The sequence below is a fragment of the Thunnus maccoyii genome, chromosome 2 (assembly GCF_910596095.1).
Source record: "Thunnus maccoyii chromosome 2, fThuMac1.1, whole genome shotgun sequence".
NCBI classification, from domain to species: domain Eukaryota; kingdom Metazoa; phylum Chordata; class Actinopteri; order Scombriformes; family Scombridae; genus Thunnus; species Thunnus maccoyii.
The window spans coordinates 4,756,997-4,784,594 of record NC_056534.1 but is presented as its reverse complement, the minus strand read 5'-3'; the positions used below and the strand labels follow the sequence as shown (position 1 = coordinate 4,784,594).

The 27,598-nt window shown below is 38.0% G+C and overlaps 1 protein-coding gene and 1 long non-coding RNA gene across 2 annotated transcripts; one reads left to right on the top strand and one right to left on the bottom strand.

Annotated features, from left to right (window-relative positions):
• Nucleotides 1–684: 684 nt before the first annotated feature.
• On the bottom strand, nucleotides 685–27,007 carry col9a1a (collagen, type IX, alpha 1a). The gene is made up of 32 exons (XM_042399542.1): nucleotides 26,687–27,007; nucleotides 25,732–25,806; nucleotides 24,616–24,654; nucleotides 24,440–24,502; nucleotides 21,557–21,610; nucleotides 21,423–21,458; nucleotides 20,851–20,874; nucleotides 19,539–19,592; nucleotides 19,276–19,329; nucleotides 19,030–19,062; nucleotides 18,147–18,203; nucleotides 17,955–18,008; nucleotides 15,778–15,831; nucleotides 15,592–15,645; nucleotides 14,323–14,376; nucleotides 14,180–14,233; nucleotides 14,009–14,062; nucleotides 13,249–13,302; nucleotides 13,040–13,093; nucleotides 12,898–12,942; nucleotides 12,716–12,769; nucleotides 12,483–12,536; nucleotides 10,999–11,052; nucleotides 8,224–8,295; nucleotides 6,309–6,344; nucleotides 6,163–6,207; nucleotides 5,195–5,227; nucleotides 4,702–4,848; nucleotides 4,524–4,578; nucleotides 3,619–3,807; nucleotides 2,899–2,976; nucleotides 685–1,702 (listed from the first exon to the last, which is right to left on the bottom strand). The coding sequence occupies exons 1-32, from the start codon at nucleotides 26,759–26,761 to the stop codon at nucleotides 1,497–1,499; spliced, it is 2,064 nt and encodes a 687-aa protein (XP_042255476.1). The 5' UTR covers nucleotides 26,762–27,007; the 3' UTR covers nucleotides 685–1,496.
• Nucleotides 4,780–6,228, top strand: LOC121888162. Its single transcript, XR_006093151.1, has 2 exons — nucleotides 4,780–4,867; nucleotides 6,071–6,228. It is a non-coding gene; the product is annotated as an uncharacterized LOC121888162 (long non-coding RNA).
• Nucleotides 27,008–27,598: the final 591 nt, after the last annotated feature.

Here is a 27,598-nt window from a genome sequence, read left to right as displayed (position 1 = left end):
TTTCATGCCAACTGAACCCAGATACAAAAAAATCTGTAGTGCTGCAACTAACAATTATTTTCATTATTGATTAATTTGGCAGTTATTTCCTCGATTAATCGTTTGGTCTGTAAAATGTCTAAAAATGGTAAAAAATGTTGATCAGTTTCCCAAAGTCCAAAGAAAGGCCCTCAAATGTCCAATGACCAACAGTCCAACAGACCCAAAGATATTCAGTTTATGTCATGAAAGACCCAAAAAAACAGAAAATATTCACATTTGAAAAGAATTTTGGCAGCTGTGAGTTCAAACCTACAAACCTCTGATCATGACTCAGCGCGTTAAACCAAAGCTAATGTTGATTTTTGCAGTTTTTTCCTGCTCTGGCAAGAATCCCTGAACATGGAACCTGCAAATAACAATTATTTTCATTATCTGTTATTAATCTGCTGAACATTTTCTCAATCAATCATGTGGTCGTTTTGTCTATAAATTGTCTGAAAAATGTCTTGTTTTGTCCCAAAGACATTCATACATGACAGGATTATGTGATATATGAATGTCACATTAATCAATTATCAAAATAGTGATACTGATTCAATTTCTGTCAATTGACTGATCATTGCAGTTCTACAAAACTGTGAAAAACTTGACAATAACCTTTGATTGAAATGTTGTTTTTTTAGAAGCTTTTCCAGTTGGACATCAAGAATATGATGAAATACTGAAAACTTACATGAAAACTGTCAAATCAAGCCCTCAAAATGTGTGTTCATGTCTTCATGACACAGCTGACACGTCATTTATCATCACACCTGGTCTGTTTTGGAGGAATTAATATCTTAAAGCTGTTGATTGTTGGAATATTTAACGCTCAGTCCTGGTTGGGTTTTTTTTTTTGGCTGTACTCGTCCATACAAAACATGCAAGAGGTTATCAAAATGTGTTTATTTTCCTCCTTTGTACAACTTGAAGATGTCCCGTCGAACCTTGATATAATAAATAAGAAGTCATATAAAACTGCTAGAGAGGTTTCCAAACAACGCCACCCTCCAATCACAAAAACAACAAGTCGTCATGACAGAGAAATTATTAAAACATTTAGAGGAAAAGGCACAGGGGGATTTTAGTTGGTAAACAACAAAGATACTCACAAACAGATGTACGTCATCCAGCAGTATAATTTGCGTATTGACACATTTACATAAACATACAGAAAAACTTTTAGATTCGCCTCGTTGTTGCATTTTTAGATTTGATCTGAGGGAAATGGGGCTGGTTGTTTTGTACATATACACTGAGTTCTTATTACTACTCCTTTTTTTATTTTACAGTACAGAGATGGTAAAACTGAGGTAAAAATGAAAGCTTTTTGTTAGGAGTTTTTTTAAAATGATGTTTGTTGTTCATTGGCCACCCTCACCAAATGACAAAACCCCAAAAGACAAATCTTCCATGGAGTGCTGGTTTTCTCCTCTAGTCTCTCAGTTTTCCTCCAGTTCAGCTTCAGCCCTTCCTCACATGTCACTGGGGCCCTTCATGCTGGAGTCCTTTGCCGAAACCGGCGACGCCACCATGGGCAGAACGCACTGCGACGACTCACAGTAACCGTTCAGACCGGCGGGACCGGGAGGCCCGGGAACGCCGGGGATACCGGGAACGCCGCGAGGTCCCCGCTCTCCGTCACGACCATTTGTGCCATAAGCAGCTCTGCCGGGATCACCTGACAGGAAGGAGTGACAGAAACAAGCTCAATATTAATTCTTTCAAAAACACAGAGTCTCTGCAGGAAACAGTGAATCCCTAAAACCACCCAGAGCGCTCTGTAGCTGACCTCTGACCTTTTACTCCACCTGTTGAGGGGAGTGTAGGAAAGGACCGATTACTTACTAGAAGATTGACCATTAAAAAGATGAATGTTTGTTTCCAAATTATACGAGCATGTTTTGTGATATAATAAGAAAAGTTTCTTGTAAAAGCAGAATAATAAGAAAATCAAAAACTGTGTGACGGCTGACATACTGAATCAAACGGCAGCCAATCACGTTGTGCGAGAGGAGGAAAAAGGCACTTTTGGCAGCATAAACCGTTGTAACTGATAATACCTCAGATTATCATATTTGGAGGTAAACACTTGTTATCTTTATAAAAACAGTGATGACGACATGCAAATAATTTGGCTCAGCAGTTACAAATGAACAACTGTCACAGAAATGACACCTGATTAGTTTGCAGATAGTTCCTGATTTAAATAAAAAATTTGTGAAGGTTAGACTTTGTTTGATTTAAGCAAAGTTCTTGTACAGCAACATTTAACATTTGACAACTTTTGTTTTGTCTATTAAAATGAAAAAAGGCCTTTATATAAAGCAGATCATCACCAGTAAGGAAAACGATCAAACGATGCGTCTACTCATTTAAAAAATAATAAAACGGTCCATAAGAAAAATTGCTGTAATTTTTACTGTATTACTACATCTGTTTTGAGGTAGAAATATTTTTTTAAAAAGGACATAATCAAATAGGCTTTGAATTGTAGAGTTATTAAAGCAATAGTACAGTACACATTATAAAAATATATCCATTATATTGTAAATTACGCATCATCCTACATCTCCTAATTAACAACACATATGCAGTATATTCTTCTAAGGAAAGACCTGCTGGGTTTCATGTGCTGGATTGAGTTGAATTAAAAGTAAAATTACTTAGATGATTAAACATTGAGTTTTATTTTTAATCAATATACTGAAGATAATTGAAGATGTAAATGTGTATTTTTCATGATGTATATTGGCCGGTAAATGGTTTTACATGCTGTTTAATGATGCTGAGTGTTTGATTTAGATTACACAGTCTGAATCTGAAACGAGGACATTTATTCTTAAATTAGATATCTGCCCTCCGCCCATCACTTACCTGGCAGACCAGGAGCACCTGGTGCTCCTTTGGGTCCTCTCGCTGTGGGTCCTCTGTCCCCTCTGTCACCCTGGTCACCTGCAGAGCAAAAAAAAATAGTCATTACTAAGAGGAAACACATAATTGAAGTTACTATATTTAGCCGGAGTTCAGGCTCAGACTTCACTCTTCTTCTGTTCCTTCATTAATATGAAGAGGAACATGACTGAGAGGGAAGTAGGTCACTGCAGCATCAAAGAAAAGCATAGAAATAAACTCAAAACATTAAAAAAACAGATTTAACATGACGTCTCGAACTGTTGGCTAGAAGAAATAGATTGTTCCCTCAAAAATGAGTATGATTGGTTGCATTTTTTGCTTTGATTGACGGGTCATCCAACAGTTCAGGTTCCACCCGACCGGCCAAAACTGGATTTTCTGAATCAAAGCAACTGACAAAGACGATGGCGAGCAGTAAACCTAAAATATACACTTGATATAATGGCTGTTCAGAAAGCTAACTGCTACATCGCAGTCAGTCTGTGGCCAGAACTCATCTATTTTGTCATATTTTTATAGTTTGTGTTGCTAATAATTGTTTAACCGTGTCTTAATGGCACCATGACAGTAACGTCTCTTTAACTAGAGTTACTCTTTCTTCCTTTTCAGTCATGGGATTTAGTCCAACAACCCTCCAATCAAAAATGAATATGATTATCAAACTGCTACTCTGGATCTCACCTTTGAGTCCTTTGCGGCCAATTACCCCAGGCGGACCCTTCAGACCGGGTAGTCCTCGTGATCCGGCGTGTCCGGGGAAACCGTTCTCTCCGGTAGGGCCAGGAGGTCCAGGCGGGCCTGGGGGACCAGGTAGTCCAGCAATACCTGACTCAGGCCTGCTCAGGCTGGCTGCTAGCTGAGCCAGCTGCTCTGTGACACAAGAGGACACGTTTGACATTTATATTTTATTTTATTTATATTTTAGTCTCATATTTCAGAACAACTGTAAGCAGGATGTGCATCAGCTATTAGATCACAAACATTAAAGGGAATATAAGTATAAGAGATTTTTTTTTTTAAAGGATTAATTCACCCAATCACAAAAAACATTCGTTAGTGATTTTTAGCCTTACAGTTAGTTTTGGTGAGGTCTTAAGAAATTTTAACTTCTCTGATCTGAACAAAAGTTGTTTACACTGGATATACAGGACGCTGTTCATGGAAATACACATGAACTTTTTAAGTGTTTTAAATAGCACAAACTACTGGTGTGGAGATGTACTGTAAGTTTTAAGAGCATATAAAACTTTCTAAAAGTCGTTCTTGGTGGCTGGATACCATCATGGGTTAGAAAATGTGTTTTTCTGTGATTTGAGTGACTTGAGTCAGTCATATTTCAAATGGAGGTTCGGCTGCCAGCACCAATAGTCGCTGAACTGCTTTAAATCTGTACTTTGTTTTTTTTATCTCCTATTTTGCTTCCTTCTTGTAGGAAATTGCAGATTTAGCAAGTAACTGAAATTGCATTATAACGTGAAAAATAATTGACTGTCGTCTCTTTTGATGAAACAAATTAAATATCTTTATCGACATGTGGCGGAAACAACGGTATGACAATGAGTTGAAAGAAGATGACAAACACTTACCTTGCATTACTCTCATGCAAACTTGTTTGATATGTGTATCTGTTGGTGATTTTCCCTGTATGAAGAAAAACAGATGTTGATGTTGTTCATATGGCAACGTTGTGGTCGACCATCACATGCATTTCCTTTGTTTTTGACTAGGCCCTGATTCAAACTAGCCAGAGATAAAACGTCTCACCGGTGATCCCTGCGCCCCCGGCAGGCCTGGAACCCCCATGTCGCCCTGCATGCCACGGGGTCCCAGTTGGCCCGGCTTGCCCTCTTTCCCCTGCTGTCCTCGGCCGCCCTCGGGTCCTTTATTTCCTGTCTCTCCTGGTGGGCCCGTCTGCAAGCAACCAGAGCAGGTAGACACTAAAAGTTAGACTGACTAGATGAAGACAGAGAGGGGTGGAGATTGTTGGCGAACCAAATCTTAACATCTAAAATTATAATCTAATCTTATGCTAAAAAAAAACCTTTAATATACTCAGTCAGGCTGATTATGCTCCCTGAACAGCTGCAGGATGTTAACAGTGAAGGGAATTGTATCAGGAAACATTTAGACTTTCTTATTTGAATGAACAAGAAGTCACTTTACATCTTGTAAAGTTGAACTTATAAGAATCATCTGCAGCTGTAAATGTTCCCTGAGATGTGATGTGGTAATGATGCTCTGTTTAGGTGAAACATACCGATCCTTTCTCTCCTTGTTCACCTTGATCACCCTGGAAGAGAGAACACACATAAATAATTATATGTCTGCAAAAAAACGTTACATGCAGAGTTTGTAGAAACAGTGACGCTGCAGCAGAGCCGGTTTTAGGCGAGCTAAGTGGTCTTCTAGGGTGCCACCAGTGGAGGGCGCCAAAGAGGAGGAAGATATTCTGTAAGTCGAGATTCAAAGAATTTATCGTGCAATGATTGTCTCTCTGCATTGCCGTTTAAGTAAGAAATCATATAAATCTGGAAAGGCGCAGGTTAAGAGGTGACTGAATGTCTCGTGCCTCTCTGTGTTATTGTGGACAGAAACTGCCATGAAACACACAACAGCTTGAATCCAGCTCGGTTTCTGAGTTATGGGGCAAAAAAAACGTCTATTTGAAGGCTATAATGGAGGAACGGATCAAATCAGGCAGTTCAAAACTGTTCTGGGACATCTCTGAGCCTCACTGTGTGTTTTTTATGTGTTGCCAAATTTCTTCTTCATGTTACTATTACCTGTTTTTTGATTTAAAACGATTCATTTCTATAGGCTAGTTTTGTGTATTTTCTACAATTATTGCCTGATTTCCTTAAATTTGACTTTATAGTACATGTTATTTAGTTACATCACTGGATAGTTGAGGTTGTGCTGATTTGAGGGATATAAAACACTTGATAACATGATACATAGCTTCAAAAATAGCATAAAACCAAACAATGACATATACAGACAGTTGTCTATGGTAGGCTCCAAAGGGTTAAAAGCAGTTATAAACAAAATATGTATACATAATAATAAAGGTGAATACTGACTGTAACAGGTTCGCTTGCTCACCGTGCTGCGTACACTTGTTTCTCACTGACAGGCTGACTTTCTACTCAACATGTGAACACGTCTGTCTGTCTGTCTGGATGAAAACAGAGTCAGAAGCAGGTGTTTCAGTAGTCGATCACTCACCAGATCTCCTCTCTCTCCTGCTGTTCCTTCAGAGCCTGCAGGTCCCTGAAATAAAGACGTATGACAGATTTGTCAGCATTTTAATTTTCTCCAACTCAACACCTTGATGGGTTTTTTTTAATAGCAGGTGTAATATTACAACATACCTGATCTCCCTTTGGACCATCGAGACCGACGGCACCCTGAGAAAAAAAGGACAGAATGAATATTTGATTGTTTAAAACTATTTAACAGTAATGATTTAATTTAAAGCCGCTTTTTCACGTGTTTATAGATAATTTGAAAAAGTCAAACCAAATTACAGATTTTTAACATATTTTCTTTGTTACGTTGTTACCTGAAGAAGGTCATTGACTGAGAGCTTGTACAGTTCAGCTACAGTATGTAATTAAATCATAACCTTGTTCTTGATTTCGTTCCAAGCTCATTCGTTCTTACTTTACTGAATGAGACTCATCCTTCTGCTGGTTTGGATTTGATCGATATATGTTTCTGAGCTGATCAATAGCTGATATTTTATGTCGATATTCAATATTACTAAATTGTATTATTTTTGCCAAACAATACATAAGGCGCCTCTGAATACTGATCAGGAAGAAACCTGCTCTATGTATTTTACACAAAACCAAAGATATGGAAGAGATGTGAAAAATGTACTATTTATCCAAAACTTAGTCTTGTTTTCCAAAAAGTTACAGACTAAAAGTATCATCTTAAGAATATTCACTCTCTTTTTCCCATTCACTTCAATGGAAGCCCAAATTACAGACAAATTCAAGCGTGTGTTTCCTGTTTCGTTACGATCTCCAGCGGTCGAACTTCACTTTTGTTCAATGCTCAGTCGGCCAACAGACACACTGCTGCACTGTGCTTGAAAATAGTTAGTATTCTGATAATGCCAAGTTTAAGGTAAAAGATAACTATCGATTAGAGCTGCACTACAGTGTGTAGTCTGGTCGTGTGATAATGTTCTAAAAATAATGATGAAACACACGTGAATAATTCAATCCATCGAAATACAGCGCAGCAGTGTTTCACATCCACCTGGTTGAGCTCACACCGAAACAGGAAACACATGCTTAAACTCATCCGTTGATCTGACTTCCATAGATGTGAATGGAAAACAGCAGCTTATCTCTATGAAATGCATCACAGCTGGACCTCAGTTAATAAGCACTGAAAACCAGTCAGTCAGCCCAGTTTGCAGCATTTAAACCTAAATTCTCTAATTAGCAAAAATTCACAGGACATCTACACAGGCAATTGTCTGCAGGGCTGCGTCCAAAATCACTCCTTTGTTCTCTCATTTACTACTCCACTCAATACTCAAGAGTGAGCAGCAAATCCAGATTTCAGAGACTCACTCATCATCTTCATCATGACAGTTGCACAACAGTGATCTTTGCATCTATAAAATGGTGAGATTGTTAGAGGTGTCCATGGCATGTGCACTAGTTTCTGCTGTTTTTGTTCCATTGTGGTATTTTAACTCTCTGTACAGTTCATAAATTTACACACTCAGATACTCGGATGCTCAAATAAGATGGCAGAGGGTAAATATAGTACACTATGTAGTAAATAGGGAATGAGTGAGTCTTCTTTTAGCTTTGTTCCATCATTTCAAGATGACGCATTTCACCTGGTGCAGTTTAGTGACCTCAGAACCCAAATTCAGGTGTAAACAGCCAAAATAATTAAAAACACCTGTGGCTGTATGGAGGATGGCATTTCTTTGCAAAAGTATGTTTATGAATATGATCGGAGTACATTTGAAAACAATTTGTGAAATAGAATCGAAACAAATGCATTTTGTTTAGCTTGTTGCCTTTTCATGGCTTCACTTTAAAGTTAATCTGTGTATTTATGTATGCATTTTTATTCCCTGTAAAGGGTTTGTTTGTTTTGTTTTTGGGGTTTTTTTGGAGGGGAGGAGTTCCTTGTCCAAATTCTAAGGATAAGGTCTGAGGATAGAGAGTGTTGTATGTTATTATAAACCCTCTTGAGGCAAATTTGACTTTACTTCATTTCACTATTTATCTCTTTTTTTTTTTAATTTCTTACCCTGTCACCCTTCTGGCCAAGATACCCAGCAGGACCAGGAAGTCCTGGAAGTCCCAGATCACCCTTGCTTCCCTGTTAAAACACACATAGAAAATAAACACACAGAAAACACGCACACACTCACATCACAAGATCGACTGTGAGAAGTTTAGAAACTTAACTACCGCCCACCTCAACCTGACCACATGTGCAGAAAAAAAAAACAATTTCACATGGTCTGAACGTTGAGGACCCCCCCAACCGTTCACCCTCCCTCTGATGTTTCTAGGTGTGTGCGGGTACTGATTGAGGTGTACAGTGGACCGACCGGTTTCAAGCATTCCAGGGGAACAGAGAGCTCTTTCAGGGCTTCTCAGCTTCTTTTCCTGCCCTGACCCCCCCCCCACCCCCCCGAGCTGCAGAAATACCCCTTTGGGCCTTCAGACTTCTGTAACAAGAGGCCATTCATGCCCGCTCACCGGCGGATTAGAGATTTAACCACAGGGACGGAGGTTCATAAAGACACGCCACTCTTTAATAAACAGCAAAGCACAAGACTCCGCTTCCCAGCAGTGGATGTCTGAGCAAGATACAAGGTTTATTCTGTTGAATGATCCTGTTGTTGAATAATACGTTCAGGATAGAAGACGTATTTACGAACACTTATCGCTCACTTTATATCTCAGGGATTAGTTTGATAGATCTGAGCAGAATGGATTAGATGGCATCATACAGGGAGTCGACTGACATGCTGATAAGATCTGGGAGGTTATTATGTTTTTCAAAGGTTGCAACACTGTTAATATTTTCAGCCTGATTGAACTTCATCAGAGTGTTTTCACCTTTCTCGATCAATCCGTCGTCTCCTTTTACTCGTGTCTTTTCCCAACAACAGTATTATAATAAATCCTGTTGTTTTGCTCTGAAGGAATGTTTTTACCCTCCGGTGGTTTGTTATCCTGCCAGCAGGGAATCTAAGAAACTTCACAGAACTTTATAGAAGGGTTTGACCAAGATGTAATTAATTTAATCTTAATAATAAATAAATAATGACTCCATATCTGTTTTAATTCTGCCAAGTGGCGACTATTATCTCCATCCATAACTATAACAGAGAAATAGACTTGATCCCAAATCTTTCAAGTGTGTTTTGCAGGCTTAAGAAATTAATCTGATTGAATCCTGTTGGTTTAACAAGAATGTGGAGGATTGTTTATCCCCGGTGTACACTCTGTATCTGCAATGAACACTTGCCAGTAACCATTTCCAGTCCACACTGACCTCTTGTTTGTGACCAGTTTGACAGTAAAGGGCTTTAAAGAAAAGAGACAAACTCATCTGACTTAATTAACATCGAGTATCTTCTCTTCTAATGTCCTTGCAGAGGTTTTAACATGTTAATAAGATAATAAACTATAATTTTCAGATACTTTTTAGTGGCTTAGAGATGTATGGGTTCTAAATAAAGCATAGTGTAGGCAGTATTAGTATCTTGCTGTAAAATAATCTGAGAGTATTCAGGATTACTGAGTTACATCTCAGATTAAATATTTTTCGCTAGCATTCGAGAGGAAATTGCAACATGCTTGTTTCATAGATTTAGGGCAGTAAATGGCAGCAGCTTCGTTGTTTTCGGGGGTCAAATGTGCTCCCTGCTAATAAAGTAGAAATCTCTTTCATCTGTTTTTCGGGAATTTGTTCTCTCAGCAGAATCCTTGTTACTAGTCAGATTATTTGAAAGCTCCCTGAAAGAAAACGTTTTTCACCAAATCCAAGTGTTAAGCTACTTGCTATAAATAGTTGATTCCTCAATGCAAGTGTTGTTTAAACTTTACTGTCGACCAGTTATTCTTCTGTATTTGATCTAACTTCTTGGGAATATCGGGAGCTTTCCTACTGATAAAATAACAAAAATCATACAAAAGTTGAGTCAATCAAAGTAAGTACTTAAATGTCAATCTAGTATATTCTCCTGTAATTGATGACTATGATTATAAATGACAATATTACTTTTACACCAAGCATTAACATATGGCCTTTATCTCGTCTGTGAGTAGCTCTAATGGAGCTGGTTTATATATTTGGTCCATAATCATGATTTTCTTTCCCTTTACCAAACATTCATGCAGAGCAATTCATCTCCTAAATATCCCCTCCTTCACATGCCTCGTCCTCTGTGTTTCATTCAACAAACATCATCATCAGCTCCCTGACAGTCTGTTACCAGGAGAGCTGCCTGTTTGATTTGCATGTGTCTCCTCGTAGGATCCTAGTGGGATTATCATGTGTTTATTATTATGTGCAGCTCCCAGTAAACTAGAGATGAACAAGGGGGTCAAAAATTGATCTCGCTGTGTTCGATTTGTTTTCACTTTGCTTTGAGGTCAATCTGATTTAACTGTGACCTGTAAAATGTGTTGGAAATTCTTCATTAACACATCAATACATGATTTATCAGATCCAATATGTTAATTTCCCCCAATGCTCACCAACATCCAGTCAGGACAGGACATACATTTCAACTTGTAGTATGCTAGCATGTCCTAGCATGCAAGTAAATTCATCATTGCCAATTCTGGTCTGACTGTCGATTACATCTTCAGTTTATCTTTGTTTTACTTTTACTGAATCCAGCAAAGACAAACATGTCATCAAAATGGGACATCAGACAAATCCGCTGTCACCTCCACCTCTATACGGCTGCTTTCTGTGGGATTTTGTTCTCTGACAGTCACTGATCGAGGTGTTTGGGTGAGATTATGTTCTTTACATTAAACAGACTCTCTCAGGTCTTACCCTGCCTCCTGGTGGTCCTGGAGGCCCCTCATGTCCTCTCTCTCCTCGTTCACCCTAAAAACAAAGAAGAGCAACGGTAGAATCTGGAAACACAGACAGGTGCCTTCATGCATCAAAGCACAATTAAAAGAAATATTTGAAATCGAGAGCTAAACATTACTTGTAATTTCTGGCCTATTATTGTGCTTCACTACATCAACCAGTTTGATAACTGTGAATTTAATTGAATATGAGCATGAAAATGTAAATAAAAACCATCAAATGTCATGAAATACATCAAAAACATGTTTAAAAAATTTAATTTTGAGTTGTCCTTTTTCGTACCAGTTGGTACTCAATTATTCTATTGAATTGTTTAAATTCTTTATTAATGTAATGATTAGATGCAGTTACATTATCCAGTTTTACTCTGTTGAGAGGAACTGTTAACCGGCTTTTATGTTGCAGTTACTACATCATCAGTTACATGCACACTGTTTTCTGTGCAGGCTTTTGCAAATTCTGCGGACAGTGAGATCATTTGTCACATCAGATTGCACAGTGTGGTAAAATAATGTCAAATCTGCAAAGTACATGATAAAAAACTGCAGCAGGCTCTACATATTCTAGCTGTTGTTCAGGGAAAACAAACAGACTAAACTTTATGACGAAGGTGCAGCTCGCTGATATGATTTGGTCCTTCTGCTCAAGTTAAAGGACCAGTGTGTAGAATTTAGTGGCATCTAGCAGAACGGACTTGGCAGAAATGGAATATAATTTTCATAAGTATATTTTAAATAGTGTATTATCACCTGAAAATAGGAATCATTGTGTTTTTGTCACCTTAAAATGAGCCCTTTATATCTACAGAGGGAACGGGTCCTCTTCCACGGAGCCCGTCATGTTGCACCACCATGTTTCTACAGTAGCCCAGAACAGACAAACCAAACACTGGCTCTAGAGAGGGCCTTTATTGTTTTTTGTGAGTTTCACAGCCACTGTAGATTCTCCTTCACGTTTGGAAGGGGAGGGGTATTCATTTGTTTACAATCTGCAACCTCACTGCTAGATGCCACTAAATCCTACACACTGGTCCTTTAAGTCAGTTTTAACTTATATCCTTGAAACAAAAGATAAATTATATGATGGACTCTAATTCAGAAGAATGTTCTGTACTTGTTTATGAGCCCACTTCAGTCAGACTTCAAGCTACAATGTGCAACCTTCCTGATTGTGTATCAAATGGATGTAGCCAGCAATGAGCTTTTTGTGGCTGTGATGGTGCAGCTAGTGGCTGCAAAGCAGGAAGTCAAGGTTATAAACATTTGAGTCAGATCTGCCTTGGAGGCTCTCAGGACACTGGATACCTCATCTGGATAAGTGACAAGAGTTGGGGGAGGAAGTGAAGGTGATTTTTTTCTCCTGTCTCAAGGAAAAAACTGTATCTTGCAGCTTTAAGCTAAAAAAAAAAAAAAAGACGTGGAAACTGATTATCAAAAACTCACTGGTCCTCCTCTGGGTCCAACAGGTCCCACCTCTCCCTGCTCGCCACGCTCGCCCTGGAAACAAAAAACATCAAATCATCAGCTGGTGACCTCAGTTTTCTTGTCATGTACTTGAAGTAAACATTTATTGGTTCATTTATAGGCTGAGGAAATGTTCCGACCTTTAACCCCTACATAAATCACTCAACTTTACTGTAACACGACTGATGTGTTTGAACTTCTCTTAAACTTACTTGTTTCCCCGAAGATCCCATCAGTCCTACACTTCCTGGATCACCTGTGCTACCCTGGTAACAAAAAGAGAAAAACAGTACAGTTCATTTTAGAGAATACTGCTATGTGGATATCACTGTTAGTAGTAAAAGTATAGTACTGGTATGATATTGTAACAATGGCTGCACATGTTTGATCATACCTTTGAACCACTGACACCTTTCTGGCCATAAGCGCCTGGCAAACCCTACATGGAGAAGATTGTATTAAACATCAATGTCTGATATCAAAAAGGCAAATTTCTGATGAATCTGGGATGTTTTGGTGTCAAAGGTCATACTTACAGGAAGACCTTGTGGACCGGCATCACCTGGAGCACCATTTTTCCCTGGAAGACCCTGAACAACAACAAAAACCATTAACCTGTCTGACTTTGAAAATGGAAACTAAACAGCACTAAAAGCACACTTCTAAAATTCTTAGATTGCCAAAAATTGTTTTCGTGTCAAAAATCACTTTCACACACTACTATAATACAGTAGGTAGTTGTTACCTTTGACCCCGGCAGCCCAGGAATTCCTTCACGACCATCTGGACCAACGAGACCCTGTTGAGAAGAGATTGAGCGGTGTGATAAACAGATTAAAGCTAATTTCACACAAATGTGTTTCTCTTTTAAATGGAGGAAACAGGTCATATGTTGAGTAGGGAAGGATCTGTAAAGGGCTTGAAATATTTTGTGTGATTACATATTTAGTTGATTAGTTGATTGACAGAAAGTGAATCGCCAACTATTTTTGGCGATTAAGTCATTTTTGAAGGAAAAAAACACTATAAAGTTCTTCAGTTTAAGCTTCTTAGATGTGAAGATTTTCAAGTTTCTTTAGTCTTCTGTATCTTTGGGTTGTGGACTGTTGGTCCGGACAAAACAAGACATTTGAGGACGTCACCTCAAGTTTTGCGAAACACCGATTGACATTTTTTACCATTTTCTGACATTTTATAGACCAAACAACTAATTGACTAGTTGAGAAAATAATCAAAAGACTAATTGATAATGAAAATAATCATTAGTTGTAGCTGTAAACATATTGTTAGGATGGTTGAATTGGCGTTTAGTGTTGTTAAGCTTTATAAGGAACAGTATCTGGTAAAACATCAGTATTTGTAGGGTTGGATCCCTCACAGAAAGGTAAAAAAGTAGGAAGGAAGGTAGGAGGACATGAAAGAAGGTGGATGGGTGGTGAGGAAAGCAGAAGACAGGACAGGTGGATTTATTTATTGATTGATTAAGAAGATAAACCAGTGCTCACAGCCTCTCCTTTTGGCCCCGGCACTCCTCTGATTCCAACTGGACCTCGTTCTCCCTAAAGACAAACAAACTGTCAAACTTAAATAACAATAATTGAAAGCATCGTCTGATGGCAGTAAAGTCACACGTGAACTAGATGTGCTTTGGGTCTAGTTTGTGATTAAGATCTTACCGTTACTCCTCTTGGCCCGATCTCACCTATCGCTCCTCTTTGGCCTGCATCACCCTAAAAAAATGTAATCAGTTTTTGTCAGTATTTTGTGTAAATAACAATAAGGAGGAGTCAGCAGAGGTGACAGTGACACAGGGACTTACCGGGCCTCCCTGGATGCCCTGAGGACCTAAATCACCAGGTTTTCCACGAGGTCCCTGTTTTAAAAGATGGAAAGTTGTTACAAGTACATTTTTTAATAAGCAGATATATTATGATTCAATACAACAGAATGATTGAGAGTATTTATTTACTGCTGGCTGTTAGATCTTTTGCATTCTTTATTTGCTGTTTCAGCACTTTAAGTAGTTTTTATTTCCTTGTGTTTCCTGTATCCAGTGTTGTCTTTCAGACTGTTTTAACTGTCTTATCTTTGTCCTTTATTTTCCTGTTTGTTCCTCTTGTTGTATATGTTGGCATGTGGTGACTATTGTAGATTACCATTTTGGGATCAATTAAGTATATCTATCGATCTATAATAATGTCATCAGTCATTAAAAGACCTGAGTGAGGATATTAAAGGGACAATTCACCAGAAGAGTTGAACAAAAAAACCCCATCAAGTTGCACTATGGGAAATGTAGGATCCAGGAGTTTATTTATCTTTCTCTCGTTAGTCCCCCAACTTTATGGAAGTGAAATACTTTTTTACTTTTTTACTAGTTGTTGGATTGCCCCTTTTATATTAGGATCTTCACAGTTATAATAATAACAATAAGTATAATAATTTAATAATAGAGATTTCTGTAGTGAATTTAAGTCACTTCACATTCACGTCACATTAATCCGAAAGGAAAAATTATAATGTTACAGCAGCCACTTAATATAAATCACAAAATACAGAAACACGTTGGTAACAGAAACAAATACATTTAAAGACTGAAGTCACCAGTAGCTCTCAGTGTATGTTGTGCTAATAACTGATAAGTTTCAGGTATCAATGTGCTTGCAATACTTTGTACTGGTTGCATTATATTCAGTTGCTCAAATAACTTCCTGTAATGAGTCTACATGTTATCATGTATTGGGAGGAAGTGGGAGCTCTTATTGTGATGAAACAGGAAGTGTTGCTATCGTAAGCGGTTATCATGTAACTTCAAAAGATTGTTTTCTTGAAGAGCAACAACTTTAAATCTTTTAAATTTGGTAAATTTGTTTTTTAAAAGTGGAAATTATTCATTTCTACTCAAAAACTTGTTTCATGTTTCTGGAAAAACTGCAACATCATTACGGGACACTGAGATTCTTGCATTTTCTTTCACTATGTGTTTCTTGTCAGGTTCTTTTATCCATTTTTCCATCAATGACCACAATAAAAATCATCTCAAGTCTTGTAGCTTGTGGGGTTTTCATCAGTGCGTTTGAAGTCTTACCCTGTCACCTTTGGAGCCCAGTATTCCGGGGAGACCTCTTTGTCCACCTGGGCCCTAAAATTACTCAGCGGAGAGGAAAGAAGACAAACATGTCCCATGTTAATATGTTTGACTGTATTCATTGGATGTGTGGAAGAATCTTTTCGGTGTGATGGTCAGTTAAGAGAGAATGGTGAAATATTTTACTGGTAGTCCTTGAGCTCCGACTTCACCCGGTAGTCCTTGGTCGCCCTCCTCTCCCTGAAAGACAACAAAACCCAGATATGTCATCATTTTATGACTAGAAATATAAAATCTGTTTTGTCAACTTTTGGAAACTTTAGCATTATTGAATCTTGTAAAAGCTGCAGAGAGAAACATTAGTTAGTGTACAAGAAACTGTGTCATACCTGCAACTAAACATAATGTGTTTTATTCTGCACATCAGAGTGAGTGTATGTGTGTTGGTTCATAATTACTGACCCTTAGACTCTACAGTATATGAATAAATATTTTCAGAGTAATTTGCAGGTATGTAACTGTTTATTTTTAGGAAATTTTACTAAACGTTTTGGTGCAATTACAAGAAAAATTGAAAAAGTTGGTTTATGCAGTATCTTGATGTATATGTTCTTCTTAATTTAACCTAACTTAACCTAACTTGGATTGTGGAGTCTTAAACAAACTACCGACCCATATCAAACCTCCCCTTTCTAAGTAAGATACTTGTAAAAGTTGTCTTCAACCAACTAAACAACTTTCTAAATGAGAAAAATATCCTGGAGAAATTTCAATCTGCTTTCAGAACTAATCACAGCACAGAAACTGCTCTCATTAAGATAGTTAGTGATTTGAGAATTAACACTGATGCTAATAAAGTATCTGTTCTAGTTCTTCTTGATCTAAGTGCAGCATTTGGTACTATCGACCACAAGATCCTCATAAATCGCCTTGAGAGCTGGGTCGGCCTCTCAGACTGCGTTTTAAACTGGTTCCGGACATACAGGAAGGAAATCTTTCATTAGTCTTGGGGAACATAAATATGACATAACTTCTGGTGTTGCACAAGGGAGCTGCCTCGGGCCTCTGCTATTTTGTCATCAGAGAACATGATGTTAACTTCCACAGCTATGCCGATGATACACTATTATATATATCTGTAGAACCAAGCAATCCACTTGCTCTAAACTCTCTGACTGCCTATTTGTCCGCAATCAATAAATGGATGAGTGATAACATTTTGAAATTAAATGAGAAAAAAACAGAAATCTTATTAATTGGCCCCAAAGCAAAAAGGGATTAGATCTTTAAAAGACTTGGCAACCTGACTCCCTTAATCAAATCAGAGGTAACAAGCCTAGGAGTCATTTTAGATTCTGAATTAAGCTTTAAATCCCATATAAACAAAGTGACTAAAACAGCATTCTTTTACCTCAGAAATATTGCCAAGGTTTGACCGTTCCTGACTCAACAAGGTGCTGAAAAACTAATTCATGCTTTTATTTCAAGTAGATTAGACTATTACAATTCACTTTTTACAGGTCTTCCTAAAGGGTCAATTGAAAGATTACAACTCATTCAAAACTCCACGGCCAGACTATTAACAAAAACAAAAAAAAGAGAACACATCACTCCAGTCTTGGCTAGCCTACACTGGCTCCCTGTGTCCTCCAGAATCGACTTCAAAGTCCTGTTACTCGTTTTTAAAGCTCTCAATGGGTCAGGGCCGAGCTACATCAAAGACTCCCTGATTCCTTATGCTCCCTCACGATCCCTTAGATCATCCTCTGCAGGACTGCTTGAGATCCAGATACTTTCCCAAATGAAAATTGGAGATGCAGCTTTTTTCAATTACGCTCCCAAACTCTGGAACACCTTACCGAAAGACGTTAGAGAAGCAGTCTCTCTTGAAAGCTTTAAACGACGCTTAAAAACATATCTTTTTAACCGAGCCTCTCTATGATATGACTTTTACACCATATCATATACTCAAACATTTTGATCTATTCTAAGGTATTTCTATTCTTATTCATGATTGATTATGTCTTTTACTTTAGATTTTTAGCTGTCTCCTCTGTTTTAATGTAATGCACTCTCATTTTCATCTCTCATTTTTCTTGTTTGCCTCCTTTTATTCTTCCTGTTAATGTTCTCAATTATTTATTTGTTTATCTATATATATATATATATATATATATATATATATATATATATATATATTATTTATTATTTATTATTTTTTTATCTTTTTCTTATTTTTGTTTATTTTTTTGTGAAGCACTTTGAGTTGCATTTTGTATGAAAGGTGCTATACAAATAAAGTTTATTATCATAGAGGCTGTTCAGTGTGTAATATGATAAAAGGGAGGAAGAAAGTATTTTACCTTGTGTCCTTGCCTTCCAGGCTCACCAGATTCACCTTTAACCCCTTTGTGGCCCTTCGGAAGGAAACACAGAGTTAAACTTAAATTGCATTTGATAAGACGGGCAATTAAAAGACAAACAGAGTCTTATAAATGCAGTCAGTCAATGTCACTGAGAGAAAATATTATCAGCGTCAGTGAAATTTTACTCACCTTCATGCCGGGGAGACCAGCGTGTCCATTCAGACCAGAGGGGCAGGCATTGGGACACTGAAAAACACAACAACCTATTTGAGGTCATGGAAGAGCCCTACCACAAGGGGGCTCCACTGACAGTGACCCCAGACCCAGCTAGCAAGAGCAGGGAGGACAAATAAAATATGACTCTATATTTTTGATATATATATTTATATTTTAGACATTTCATAGCATATTGTCTGAAATTTATTGCTGATTCCGGAAAGCGTTTGGGAGTTTAAAATGAAAGTTAGTTTGCGTGATAATGCGGCTGAATGTGTGGATTGTTGTGTAAAGTCTTCTTGATGAATCTTTATGCACTGGTGGGAATCTCTGACATCTGGCATTTGAAAGTCAGCTGCTAAACAGCTTCGTTACCACCAGCTAATGTTGTCTAAAAATCAAACCCAGAGAACAAACAATCAGCCAACAATAATGTTGTTGAAATCTGAATTTTGAGGCTTCTTGTTTTAAAAATGTTGCTGTTTAGCTGTGGATTCTTGAAGGGGAATTCCACTGATTCTCCACATCAAAGTCTGTTTCCAGGTTTTGGGGAATACTACTGTATGTGTAAAAAGTAGTATGAAGCCTTTTGTGTCTCCAGAGGGAACGGTGTGATGTCACTTGAGTCATTGTCGGTTGGGGCTGAAGACTACAAGTTTGAAAATGAAAATAATCTGAGGGTGTGGAGTTAGAAAGAAACATAAGAAACATAAAATTGAAAGTAGGAACAACACATTCATTAATTGATAATTACTCTGCAGAAAAAAGATGAAGTTACAGTATATAAACAACTTAAAAGGTTAAAGGATTTTGCTGATGAATTGTTTTAATGAATCTACTTAAGGATCAAACTTACCAGGTCCTCGCCTTGATACACGGCAGGAGGTCCCTAGAAGAAGAACAGTCCATTTTATACAAATTACAACCTTTTTTTAGAACATAATGAATTAATGTTTTTTCATGTTGTGTTGACAGTGATAATCATGGTTTCAAAGGCCCTAAAAACTGCACTTTCTTTACATAAGTGTATCTAACATCCCATAGTGTTGGTGTCTCTCTGAGAGCTGACCCATAACAGTGAGACAAAAGCTGTGGTATTTACCCGAGCCCCAGCAGGACCAGGAGGACCCACTTGACCTCTTCGGCCTCTTGCTCCCTGTGACAGACAATAAACTTTTTATTAATGCATAGACAAGAAATATATTTCATTTTAAAGCTTCATGCAGCGTCATAATACACTTCTCATTGATCGTCATTATCTTCTTTCCTTCATTTTAATGTTGAAATTCAAATTGAATCAAAGGCAAAAAAAACTATTTAGTTTAAAAAATAATGGAGCTTGAACTTGTCCAAAATTTTACTCACAGGGGGTCCGACTTTACCCAGTTCACCTGGTAGCCCATCTGTCCCAGGAATACCCTGTTAAAAAGCAAAACATGTCCTCTTAGACTTTTACAAATGCACATTCTGCACATGACAAATTATGCAACAGTTCATATGAATATAGTGATATTAAAGAGTAACTTAACACCGGCTGAAAAAGTTTTTGCTGACCCCTGGTGGTTGCAGTTCTCACCTTGCTGCAGTGATGTAGGAGTGTACTGCAGGGTGTGGTCAGTAAAACATGACATCACTGTTGGGTGTGGTTACAGACCACGAGATGGTTGCACCAGCTGTTCAAACTTAGCCTAGTTATAAAGTGTTTACTAAGTGGAGATTTGCACCACACAAACAAGTTCTTGCATAGAGATGTAGAGCGCTACATGTGTTTCCTAGCAACCAATTTACACATTACTAAAGTATTTACTAGCCAAGATATTTCTAAAGTTTTAATGGTGCAAACTGGTTAGTTGTTACTAAGAACTTATATAGGACTTTATGCACAAATTTAGTGATGAATTTACTGACAGCTGGTGCAGTCCAGTCCAGTAGACATTAGTGGAACAACATTGTTCAGCTTGGTGTTAAATTACTCTTTATACTGCTGTAATCTCTCACTCTCCCATGAAACTTTTTACAGATTTTATGTCCTTGTTGTTATTCTGCATAAAGGTCTCTGCACACTCATATAAACAATATTGATCATTCCTTTCCATATGCTTATATGATATCATTTGTTTGTGAATCCATGTATCATGCACTAAATTAGACGCACAACAGAACTGGTCCAATTTCTATGACATTTTGATTGAATTTCTGCATTCTTGCATTCAGAATGGCAGCAATTGGTCCAAAAATCTTTATCTTAATGAGGATCTGGAAAAATGAGACCTGGAGCACAAAGTAATGATAAGAGCTCTTAATAACCTGCCTCTGTTGTCCTGTCTGTTCAGGCACCAGTTTGACTGTAGTTTTATTAGACTAGTATCTGCCTCATTCTTTCTTGTTTCAAGACACTGTGGCTCTTTCTTAAGTAATTATTCATGGGTAAATGACATCTTTATTAAACTTTGTTCAAGTTTCACCGTATCTTTTACTATTACTGCTGTGGTTATGAGCATAGTATCAGAACAAAAATACTGGTTTTCCATTGTGATACTGAACAGGTGCAGTTAAGTCAATGACAAGAACATAAAAACAGCCTGTTCACAATAACCATTGTGTTTGCTTCCACATGCTAGTCTGAATAGAAAACTGGTTGGAGAAATATGATACTGTATACAGTAGATATACTCACATCAAGCCCGGCAGGTCCTACACCCTGTGAGGGAGAATTTACAATGTCAAAACAGAAGAAAAAGAAGACTACTGCACAATAAAACAGCCTTTTTCTTAGATCTGATTAATTGTAGTAACAACAGTACATTCAGAGTATACATTAGGTACTTAATATAAATAATAAATGAAATAATATGTGCAGGATATATCAAATAAAGTGTTGCTTGAGATAAAATGTCAAACTATATAGCGGTTTCAGCAGTGGATGGTTTAAACTATTGAACTCTGTGTATTTCACTCTGCAGGTCCTCCAACAAATATACTGATTTATGTAACTCATAGAACACATCAAGCACTGTTTTCTACAGTTTGTGTCAGTTCACTGAACAGTTTATAATTCATAAAAATAGGTTTTGTTATTTTTTAAATTTCAACCCTTAACTAAGTATCCTCTTTCTGCAGAATCTGCATTTATACTGACCGATCTAATCTGGTTATTTCCAGGGTTAGAGGGTTAAAGAGTCTGTGTTTTTACCCAAAATTAAACATCTGAAGTACTGAATGATTGTTATGGTTATTATCTGCACTTACAGGCTCTCCAGAAGGTCCACGTGCTCCAGCATCCCCCTGAAAACAGGAACAGAAATGTGATTTGATATCAGAAATGTTGGAGTGTGTTTTTTTTTAATGACAAATTCAGTAAAATTTATAGATAATAAACTTACTTTTGGCCCTTGTGCGCCGACTGCACCTGGATCTCCAGGAGGTCCGACAGGTCCCTACAGAGACAACATCAGCAGCAGAACATTACAATTAAATACATTTTAAAATAACACTGTTAACACTTTGCACACAGATTTTTATAAATACAGATTAAATATGTTAAAATTGTTGTTGAGTGCAGAAAGTTCAAAGTTATTTGATATACTTAGATCAAATGTTTGGATTGTAATTTTGGCAGATATGATGATAATTTTGTTGGGAGAGACCAATGTTTACAAAATTTCAAGTCCAAATATCACTCTTACACGACTTTCTCTATTTTTGCCCAAACTGCATATATTGTAGGTTTTATATTTGCTATTACTGTTGAACAGAGAGAATTCAAGACTATTTTGGGGGAGATTACTGCCTGCATAGAGCACTGAAGTTTATTTTGCATGTAGTAGAGCATAAACTATAACTGAACAGAGGGTTAAGCTGTCACACTTTTCAGAGAATGTAGGAAGTAATGACAGCAAAAACAACAACAGCAACAACAACTGAAAACACCTGCAACTAAATATCAGAGACGTTTCGGGTCGTATTTATTCAACTACACCTGAATTTACTTCTCTCAAGAATTTACTTCTTCCATCACAATAACTAAAACACCATGAATGCTTTAGAGAAGTCTGTCTGAATGTGTGCACCACTTCATTGTGTAGACACTACAAAGACATGCAAATAACACAACCAAAGTTAATAGCAGAGATCTGGGATCGGGGGCAACAAACAAGAGCTACAATGATCAATCAATTGACAGATGATTAACAGCAATTTTGATTATTAAATAATAATTTAAGCTATTTTTCAATGCAACAACGACAAAAGTTAACTGGTTCCAACTTCTCAAATGTGAATATTTACTGGTTTTCATACTCTTCTACAATAATAAACCAATTATCTTTGGATTATCTGTTAGTCAGACAAAACAAGACATTTTGAAAAGTAACCATGGGCTCTGACTTGTGATGGATATTTGTCAAGATTTGCTGATATTTTACAGACCACAATAATAATTGATTAATGGCGAAAATAAATGTTAGCTGCAACAAACACAAGCAGTCAGACAAGCCAACAGTCTGTCCAGATTATGTAAACCTGTTTACTTGTGGATAAAAATGACAGTGAATGCATCAAAATGTCTGTAATAATCCCTTATTACACAAGAACTGTGTTTGCACACAGCTGCAGTAAACAAAGTCCGTCTGTTAACTGTGATGGAGGTTTAAAACAGACAGTTTGAATAATAACATTAATTTTTGCCTTTGTTTTCACTTCCAAATATGTTTGTCTAACTTTGGGGTTTTACAATCTGTTTTATCATCTGACCGCTGTTATTTAATAAACTGGAATTGTCCTTTAAAACCAATTCTAGTGATGCTTCTATCAAACATGTAAAGTTTTCTCTGCTTGTGTTAATCTTTTGAGACTCATTAAAGGGGCATTTTACACATGAAGTTCAGTTTACGGGTCATTGTTATACAGTAGAGCTGCAATGATTAGTCAATTAATCGATAGCTGATTGGCAGAAAATTAATTGGCAACTGTTGATAATCAGTTGATTGTTTTGAGTCATTTTTTAAGAAAAAAAAGTGAAAATTCTTTGAGTCCAGCTTCTTAAATGTGAATAATTTCTGGTGTCTTTAGTTTTAAGAGTTTTGTCAAATCTGAGTAATTTGTTAAATGTTGTCATAGTGACGTCCTCAGGGTTACCTCAGCGTGTCCTTGGAGATTTTGAAAGATGTGGAGTTTTGAATACCTGGGTGTTTCCCAGACAGGAAGGGTCTAATGAAGACACGCTACTGAGTTGCATTATGGGAAACGTAGTATCCAGTGTTTTTGTATCATGACCCACACAGCAGACTAAAAGTCAGATCTCTGAAGCTTCAATTTTGATCATTCTGTTCTTAAGCTGCTTTAAGTGAGAGTCTCTGTGAGTCCGTTAACTGTACCCCCGGAGGGTGGGGCCATCCGTTCTTAAGCTCCTCCCCTCAACTACCCTCACAACGCTCCCTTAAAACCAGACGTTCAGCCTACATGACTAGAAAAGATCACTTCTGTCTCAGAGCGAATGGTAGGTTCCCAGAAAGGAAGAATGACCCTCTCAGATACTCATGGATCAGTGTATATCATCAATTTGCAATGATGTCATGTTGATTTTCCATGTTTCCAGAGAGACTCGCACACAAAACAAAACCTTTCTTGTTCTGATCTGTTTCCTGCTACCGTGTGGATAGAAACCGGCTCTTTCACTGCCTCTTCTTAGGTTTCTTAAAGTACGGTTGTGCAAACTTGGTGCAAACTTGGTACAAACTTTGGTGCGCTGGTTTAAACGTTTTCTCTGTTTCAGTGCACATGAGACTCTGAATCTGCTCGTGTGTCCTCAGCAGCATCACCGCAGCAGACAGCAAACACACTGAGTCCATTCTGCACCGCCTTTCCCAGCATACAGTTCTCTCCTGTCAGCCATCTCTGGGCAGCCGATCCCCCCTCGATCTCACACAAAAAGACCCCTGTTTCTGTCAGGAAGCTATCCGAGACTCTCCCCTAAATAGCCAGATTGATTTATTCAAGGAATGTTTTTTTTTTTCTCCCCACACTTTTTACTTAGAGGAGGCCAGAACAAACTGCTCGCACAGTAGCAGATCTGAATACCTCAAGTTCTCTATCTCAGATCTTACACAGATTTAATACATCCTCTTATTGGAGAGTTTAACCTGCGGGGCAGATCAAGCAGCTGGAAGATTCAAAAATCAACAGCCTCTTTTGTTATTTCTCCAAACTGTTTGTGGAGTAGAGACGAGCCTAGAAGGACCGCTGAGCAACAATGTTGTTTCACTTACATCTGCGCCTGGAAGACCTGCAGCTCCGGGAGCTCCGTCTTTGCCGTTATCACCATCAGGGCCCTAAAAGCAGAAGTCACCTCATGTTAATACTGTTGGTTTGGGTTCAAAAGCCCCAAAGTCAATATGGATTACACATTTCTGCATTTTAAAGGAGGGATTTAAAGTCCACTCACTGGTCCGCCGTCCACTGTAGAGTCCTCTCCTCTGTCGCCCTGAAGATGCATGAAGAAGATGTTCAGATGATTATGTTTTGTTTCAGCGTCTATTTAACAATTTCTACTTTTATTTTCCAAAACCCATAAAAATGAAAGTTTTGCTTGTTGCAAATTCAGAAACTGAGAAAAACAACCTTGTTTCAGTTCGACCATGATCGATATTTGAGTTTATTGAATGGGAAACATTTCTTAAACTTCAAGCAGTCGTAGAATTTCTCAACCCATAATGCAGCATTTAATCTTTGAGTTAAATTTCAAACTACCAGGACCACCCTGGTAGACCAAGACGTTAAAAACCACAACATCCCTGATTCAAGTCTGGCTTGGGTACTTTTGTTGAATGTCATTCCCCATCTTTCTCTCTCTCCTTTTTTCCTGTCATCTCTCTACTGTTGACTCTAAAAGAAGATCCCCCCAAAATGTAAGATATAAAAAATATTCAAATGTTGTACATAACAGGAGCTGCTTTGCATTGAGCAACCGAGAGCTTTTTGCTCAGGAACCCACACAACAACAGCGGAAGAATCAACTTCAGGAATAGCACATTAAAAAAGTGAGGGAGGTTGTTTTATGTAAAAAGAGAAAAATGTATTTTTAATATGTTCAATTTGTGCACAAATGTAGGCACTGAGAGGGCTTTCTTTTGATGCTGCTTGAGAAAAGATGCTTGTATTTGTGCACAAACTGAGCATATAAATTTTTTTTTTGCATCTCTTCATTGAATGGCTCCCCTTCCCTTTCTTCTAAAAGCTTTTTGCTCATTCATGAACCCTTGTCAGGTCAATTGATTCTGAAAAAAGTCCAACAACTTGCATGGAGAGCCAAGTAGAACATGGTTTTGAAACTGAAACATCACTGGTTACAATGATGGTGAACGAGCGAGGAGACAGTCATGCAAGGACATTTTTATTTCAAAAAAGGACTTAATCGGTAAAACTGCTACTGTTTGGTGCTTTCTTGTGTAAACCAGTGAAAACCTGCTTCACTGATCTGATTAAATGCTCTGATCCACAGCTTTGACCCAAATCTGAAAACTGAAGTTCATGACTGAGAAAAGACGAAACGCTGACTCACATCAATACCGTCCACTCCTGGCACGCCAGCTACTCCGGCGGGCCCTGGGGGGCCTCTGGGACCGACCGGGCCCCTCTGTAGAAAAAACACACACACAAAAAAAAATCAGTTTTCATTCTTTTTTTTTTCCTCACTGAAATTCATCTCCAAATATCAGACGATGCTGCTGCTGCTGCTGCTGCTGGTGTGAAGGGCAGCTCACACAGAGTCTCTTTGTTTGGGTGATGTGAGGGGAAAGGTCATGAAACTAAACCTGGTTTCCCATATTAGTCCCATTATACTGCCTAAGTAACTGCATGTGTTCAGATTACTGCTGCTGTCTGGACTGTATTGGTGCCAGGTGTGCACACTGGAATAAACGGACCACAGTTATCGACGTCTTTTGTAATTAATGTGATGTTTGAGGGCAAACGTTTGTATATTTTGTGATGAATTAAAAGAAATAACTTCAGTCAGTGTGAACATTACTGTACCCCATACTGATTCTGTAAATGGCTCACACAGCAATCCAAAGAAAAAGTTGAAAATACAAATGCCAATTAAGCTTCTATCAAAGAAAATCTAATGCTAAAACTATACAAGACTTAAAAGTGCACTTGTATCTCTAAAGGAATGTTAAGTGGATACAAGGAATTTTAATCAAAATGCCATAAAGTGCAAGTACTTCACTGCAGCATATGTACAGTATAGTGATAAATAGGAAAAAAGGTCTACTGAGCACAACAGACAAGCTGAAAATGCAGATTTGAGTATAAAATATGATACCACAGGAGACTAAAAATACATTTTACACACACTTTTAAGCATCATACAGACACTCCAGAATCTGCTATTTTATAATGATGCACAACAAATAAAACACCATAAAAGTACAATAAAGTATCTATAAATCTCTGAGCACCACAGACATACTGTAACCACCTATAGAAGAAAAGAAAGAGCACCTATCTCTCACCTGAGCGGAGCAAATCAGCACGATTTGCAGTAAAAGCACCAGCAAAGACTCCCGACAGATCCTGGAGAGAGCCATGGTCTTCCCAGGGCCGAGGAAGACGCTATAAGTCCCTTTTTCCCAGATTACAGACGGGGCTCACGGACGGTCCACCTGTCAGTCTCCCCCCTAACTGAAACCCCACCGCCTGCTGGAAGGGGAGGATGTTAGAAAGTGCTGTTTATTCATGAGAAGCTGAGGATCTGCAGGCTGAGGAGGAGGAGGGCTTCACTGCACAAACAGGGAGGGGTGAACTTACCTTTTCTTTGAAATTAAATGAAGTTTAAAGCTGACAGAAGAGTGGAAATTGACCAAAAAAGAAAATTGTTTTGTCCTTTACCTCCTGGCCTCAAAGTATAGACCTTAGTCTTTGCAAAACATATTGTTGCTGTTGTTTGAAAAAAGTGAGTTAAAATAGAAAACAAGTGGCATATAATAGAATAGAAAAATAGAAAACATATGTTTTGTGTTTTTGTTAGGTTTAACTGGCAGTTGTGTTCTGAAGTCGCAGTTCCTGCTGGTACGAAACAATGTAATATATACTAACTGCAAAAAAACAGTAGCCTACACTATGAGGATTAGTATGTAGTGTGGAACTGGGGCACAGCATAAGTCTTTGGACAGGTCCAACTCAAGTCTTTGAGGGCAAGTCGAAGTCATGCCCAAAAGGAAAAATGAAAGTCTTTCAGGTCTCTGAATGTTGTCCATTAAATGGCAAAGCATTTGTACATTTTCCTTCCAAAGTCGAGTTAAAAGTTGTTTTTGCACTGCTGTGACCTAGCCGCCATAACAAAATAAACGAGGCCTGCCTGTCAAAGTCTTTTTAGCTATGCTAACAGCGGGGCTCTAGGGATAGCAATGATGGTTGATCAGTCT